The sequence below is a fragment of the Nanorana parkeri genome, unplaced genomic scaffold (genome assembly GCF_000935625.1).
Source record: "Nanorana parkeri isolate BGI_ZX_2015 unplaced genomic scaffold, ASM93562v1 scaffold586, whole genome shotgun sequence".
Lineage (NCBI taxonomy): Eukaryota > Metazoa > Chordata > Amphibia > Anura > Dicroglossidae > Nanorana > Nanorana parkeri.
In genome coordinates this window covers 851,749-857,878 of record NW_017306854.1, presented here as the reverse complement: position 1 = coordinate 857,878, position 6,130 = coordinate 851,749, and the positions used below count along the sequence as shown (strand labels likewise).

Genomic DNA, 6,130 nt, shown 5'->3' with positions numbered 1-6,130 from the left:
CTATTTTTTGTAAAACAGTTGCACCCCCCCCCCCCCCACACACTTTTCTTATGACAGTCACTTTAAGTGGTACTGCAGCTTGATAAATCAGGGCCATTGGTTGATTTAACGGGGAAAGGAAGGAAACGATGAATTTAGGTGATATACAGATCTTCTGTTAGTAAAAGCAAAAGATCTCATTGTTATGTCTGTGGCCATACCGGTGAATCTAGCGCAGGGTCAGTACCTGAAATGAAGAACACATGCTTAAAAGGAGAATGAAGGCACAATGGGATTTTGCTCACCTTGGTTCGGCCATTAACAGCGTAGTTGGCTAGTTTTCCACTACAGTGCATGATAACCTCGTCTATCTTGGACATGAGGATCCCGATGTTCTCGCACCCAGGCTCCTTCCCCTCCACCCAGGCGATCTGGTCACCACGAATGTTTTTGGATGGTATGGTCCTCTGACTGACCAGCTGTCCGTCCCGGAACTTCCCACTGCGGTTAAGTAATTCCACCTCATCGAGGACCCGTGAGCCCAAAGCTTCCCCCAAAAAGTGGTCCTTGACACAAATGCCGTAGTAAGTCATGCACGGGACTATATATTCTAAGGCCATTTTTTGGGCAGTGACCACCAAATTATTGTTCCTTGCCGGTATGGCGCTATTGGGCCCTTCCTGCCTGCAGGTATGGTCTTGAGGGGTCTGGGCATCGGCATGTACCTCGTTTTTCCACCTCTTTCCCTCCATGGGAGGGAATACAGAAGATCCGCTCTCTGGTGCCATCACCATAACGGTATTCTCCGCCAACCCGCCGCCAGTCCATTTTCTTTTAACGGGCAACGCATCCCTTCGCCCATTCACCGCCACGTCTTGGCAACTGCTGCTAGCTTCCAACTCCCTTGAATAGGCACCGGCTACGTCCCTGTTGAATATGGCGGCAGGTCTGGACATTGGCATTTCCCCGTTGGGTGCCACCCGTGTCCTCACTAGTGCCATGGTGCATGATGCCAATGGAGCCTCTTCCTCGGCTTCGGCGGACAGGTCCTCAGTGGCAGTTTTCTTCAGCAGGGCTAAGGGGTGCAGGTGGCACCTGTTGCCCCCATTCAATGCATTGACTGACAAGTGGACGTCCGGAAGCGGGTGAGACGCTTTGATGGTGAGTTCTGGGTACCTGTCTACCCCCATCCTGGCACCCTGTGAAGTGGACACAGCTCTGGAGTTCCCCTGGTCTTGACTGGATGGCTGGACTTCACTCTTTACAGGCTGCCCCAGCTGATGGACTCTATCCATGTCAGTGTCAGCATGTCCCCTGCACGTAGCACACGTCCTAGCCCCATCATTCAGCGGGTAGTGCAGGTCACAGCACCAGCCAGAGGGGGTAGTGCGCTCATTCTAGTCTCCGGCTGGCATGCAGCACTCCTCCTTCTACTCTTCTCCTCCGCAATGACAGGGGAGGTGGTGAGGGAATCGGGTGAAAAGACAACTTTCTCCTGGAGAAGACAGCAGAGTGGTGTGATTAGCTCTCCTCCAGCCCCAGCAGATAACACGCCCTGCCTGCTATCTATGACTGATGCAGTATCTACACCCCGTGCACACTCCCTGTAATCCCGAGCAATGTGCCAGGGGAGCATCTGCACAACTCCGGGGACAGCTGGCAGTGCCAGGCTAACGCGGAGCCTCCCGTCTGCTCTGCACAAGGCAAGTCTACAGGCAGCAGACAGACGGAGAGAGCCCGCAATGGTCAGCTTAGGTGACTTACCGCGTCCTCGGGGAACCCAGACACTTGGCGCCCACAGCTGTCTGCAGGGTGCCCGGATGGCATGTGCCCCCCCCCCAGTTCATATATGCGCGGCCCTAAATGTATAGATCGCCCAGCATAGGGCAGAGCAATGATGTCTGATATCGCATATCTGCGCGCTATAAGTGCAGGAGAGGGCAGAGATGCAGCATTACCTGTCTGCTCTACACCGTGCCATGTGCCCACCTGCACTTTACACTGTGCCCTTTGCACACACTCTGCCCATGCACCTTACCTTGTGCCCACCCTGCCCCTGTGCTCTCTACAGCTTGTCCTCTGCACCTTACACTATGCCCACCCTGCTCTGTGTTCTGTACACCTTACCTTGTGCCCACCCTGCTCTGTAAACCTTAGACTGTGCCCACGCTGCCCCTGTTCCCCACCGTGCCCTTTCCACCTTACCCTGTGCTCTGTCCGCCTTGCCCCGTGCCCACCCCTGTCCCTGAGCTCTCAGGGCTGGATATGAGTGCAAGCTCTTTTGCCCAGGCTCTACAGCGCTCTCAGTGATCGCCCCCTGCCGCTTCTGGACATGTTCAGAGCAGACATCCCCCTCCCGGCGGAGAGGTGGCTGCTTGTGTAATACTAGTGAGCTCCCCCCTCCTTCTGGACCAAGTCTCCCCCTCCATAAGGCTTTGTGTCATATACACGTGCACCATGATCATGTGACAGGGGACAAGCTGCGCTGACGCATAGTGGCCGCCAGAGGGCGCAAGCATGAGCCGATAACAGCAGCGAGTGACAGCGCTGATTCCAGGCGTGAAGCGGATTCTGTATGTTTTATGGTGGTTGGTTGGCATTGGTCTCTACCCCAATTTATTTATACCCGGAGTCCATAAGCCAGTCACCTCCTATTATAAATGCATTGCGAGAGGGAGCAGCTTGTAACACTCTGCATACAGGGATTATACCTGTAGATGGGAATACAATATACAATTGTCAGTTTGCACACCTTGCTGCAGGTGACCATACACAGGCAGATCTGTCACCGACAAGGACAGACAGCAAGAGATCGGGTCGTCCTTGGTTTGATGGCGTGCTGCTGACGGATGCAGCATGTGCACATCCAACGCCGTGCTCTTTTTCACGTGCATAAAATTGCACGCCAATGAGCGCAATCATCACTCAGAGGTGCTCATTATTGCTCTCATATTAACCCCTACTCAACCAGGGGTTCAGATCACATTGAGATCCCATTTAAGACCAATTTGGCTAATATTGCACATTTTTGCATGCGTTCTCTCGTACATTTGCATACGCTAACATGCATGTTTAATGCCCATTGTTATGTGTCTTTAGCACACCACTGTAAAGTGGACCTTTCAATACACATGTGTCACACAGGGCTGCCATTAGAAATAATGGGGCCCCATACAACAAGACTGTCACCCCCCCATGTGTCTCCCCATAAACCCCCCTTCCCCCCAGTGTTTTAGGCACTACCCCCTCCCCCATGCTTGGTGTCTGCTTATGCATTTTATGCTCTACAGTGCATTAGCACCATCAGGGCTTCCTGATGGCGATAATGGCGCAATATGCCTGTGCAATGAGCGTTGGCATCCACTGGAGGCACATGTGACAGCGTGACAATGCAGGAGAGGAATGATGAGCCAGTGACATTGTTGTCACAGAAAGTGTCTGAACAAGAACCTTCATGGCAGGATCACCACCTATTCATTTTATAAAATCTGCAGATTTAAAAATGACAGAAACGTACTTTTGAAATTATATAAAATGTTATTGACTGGGTTTAGATCTGCCTCAATACACAATAGGGATGCACCAATACCGATACTAGATTCGGTATAGTTGCCGATACAGAGTATTTGGATGAGTACTTGTACCAGATTCTTCTGCTCGAGTTTGGAGAAATTCCCCCCCAATGTGTTCTTTGTATGTGTTTAATAACTTTAAATACTTATTACTTATGTTACATCATAATTCAGTTTTTATTAAAGTGAAAGGGTTTTTAAGCTGTTTCAATTCACTACCAATGGATGCTGCTCCGTGATGTTAAAAAGTTTAGTTTCCTGCAGAATCAGCTAGTCTCCTGAGTACTGGTCCTGATATGATGTTTTAGGGTGTCTCCTTTTACCTGCAGGGTCTTATGGAGCCGCCCTTGTGTATGCTCTTACCTTCTCCAAGCTAGTAGATGGACAGCTGCTGGAGACTGCTCTGTCCCTTGTAATCTTATACTCAACATGGATGTTCAGTGAAGACGAGCTGAGAGAGTGGGAGCTGTTCAGAAACATGAGGACTGTTATTGCTTGAGCGAAAATGTAAAGAAACACTTTGCTGGGCAATGTATATTTTTCTGATCTGGATTGATTATTGAAAAGAAGTTTGAGAGTTTGATACTACTTTAAAGCTGAACTCCGAGGAAAAGAAAAAAATCCCCTTTTAGCGATGCTTCCCCCGCACTGCAGTGTCAGGAAACCAGGGGTTCACTTTAAGCCTGATGAAGGGGACCCTACGCGGCCCCAAAAGCGCTTGTTTCCACTTTAAGTGACTTCAAAAATAAAATGAACATTCACTAAAATCTTGACGTATTCTGTCATACTTGGAGTGCTGGTGACATCCATACAACATTTTATCCGATACGGCGCCATCCGTAGTCATTGCGAGCACCCATTTTTCCACATGGGAAGTCCGGTAAGGTGTGCTACAGGTCCTTGGACATTAGGAAACCAGGGGTGTCACCTCCCCCAGGGTCAGCGGGCACGGCGCAGGGTACGGGTCTCCCTCCAGCCTGGCTGAACCACTGGCGCCACTGGCTGTAGTGCCATCACAGCTGGAGGGCTGAAGTTTGGCTACCCATGATCTAAACCTTTTCAAAGAGTGGCAATAGATTTACACAGTACTCCTCCCTCCTGGCTCTCTTCACTATGCGGCCCACCTAGGCCAAGACAGACCATGTAAAATGTGTATGAAATGTATGTGGCACCTGAGTAGGGTTGCCACCTGTCCAGGATTCCCCCGGACAGTTCGGGTTTGGAATGCTGTGTCCGGGTTTCATGGCAGCAGAAACCCAGACACAAGGTGCCAGGCAGACAGGGTGTCAGGGACCCAGGGGGGCTGCTCCTCAACAGGCTCGCCAGCGCGGGCATCGGGCTCAGGCTCGTCCTGGCAGGGCATCTGGCGCTGGGTTTTCCAGTGCGCATGCGCAGACTGCACGATGCGCGCGGTACAAGGCCGTGCGTGCGTGGGTACATGTGCGTAATGCGCCTGCGCCCTCGCCCTCAGGTGCTATTCAGGCTGGGGGAGGTCCCCAGCACTCCTCACCTGCCGCTCAGCCCTGCTATTGGCTCCTGACTTGAGGAAGCTTCCTGGTTGCCCTGGAAGCCAGAGGGTGGTCCTGGGTTTCCCTGTGTATATAAAGTAGGTCAGAGCCTTGACTCATTGCTGAGTTATTCTACCTCATGGTGAACACCCAGTCCCCCTTTGTGAACCTGCCTTTTAAGATTGATCTGACCTCCCGGCTACCGACCTTTTTGATTGACACCATGACTCTGAATCTCACTACCTGCCCCGACCCGGACCTGGACTCGACTATTCTTTTGGATTGCCCTTTGATACCTCGCCTCGGACTTTTATTTCGTCCCTGCCAAGGGGTTCCACTCACGGCCCAGCCATCCGGCTTGACACAGGGTCAACCAAAATTAGGATAGGGCCCCACTGAAAATAGTCTCAACTGTGATATTTACATATGAATGGGTGGTGCTATTTACATATGAATAAGCCACAACTCATTCGCCCCATAAAATGTCCACGCGTTGCTAGAGAGTTCGGGTTTCACTTGAAGAAAAGTTGGCAACCCTACGCCTGAGGGTGAAGGGAAAATATAGTATTCAGCATCTTTTTTGTTTGCTCCAGTTTTGCTACATTGAGGGAAATTTATCCAAACTGGAACAGACAAAATCTGGAGCAGCTGTGCATGGCAACCAATCAGCTTCTCTCTTTCATTTTCAAATATTAACTTTACAGACTGAAGAGAGAAGCTGATTGGTTGCCATGGGCAACTGCTCCAGATTCTTCTGCTCCAGTTTTGATAAATTCACCCCATTGTCTCCTTTGTGTTGTTCAATAGTTTTTATTTTTTTGGGTGGCATTGTTAAAACTTGAAATAAAAACAGACCCACATTTTTATTATTACCAGTTTCTATGTGTTATGATATGGGGCAGGGTGCACTATCACCTAGACGGGCCCTGTCTGCCATGACACACGCCTTGCAGATCATCGGACTGATAGTGATCAATAGCTTATGATGAAAACTAATGCGCAGTCACGCGCAGCTGGTATCGCAACACTAGCAGAGTGAGACTCCCTTGCTGCTGTGGCCCTGAAGCCCCG

At 50.6% G+C, this 6,130-nt stretch overlaps 1 protein-coding gene across 1 annotated transcript in view; it reads right to left on the bottom strand.

Moving 5' to 3' along the window:
• The window catches only part of EGLN2 (egl-9 family hypoxia inducible factor 2), a 28,842-nt gene extending 27,404 nt beyond the window's left edge, over positions 1-1,438 (bottom strand). The window contains exon 1 of the mRNA XM_018562583.1: positions 285-1,438. Coding sequence (XP_018418085.1) covers positions 285-1,274 — 990 coding nt within the window. The 5' untranslated portion in view covers positions 1,275-1,438. The remainder of the gene's footprint in view (positions 1-284) is intronic.
• Between the last annotated feature and the right edge of the window lie 4,692 nt (positions 1,439-6,130).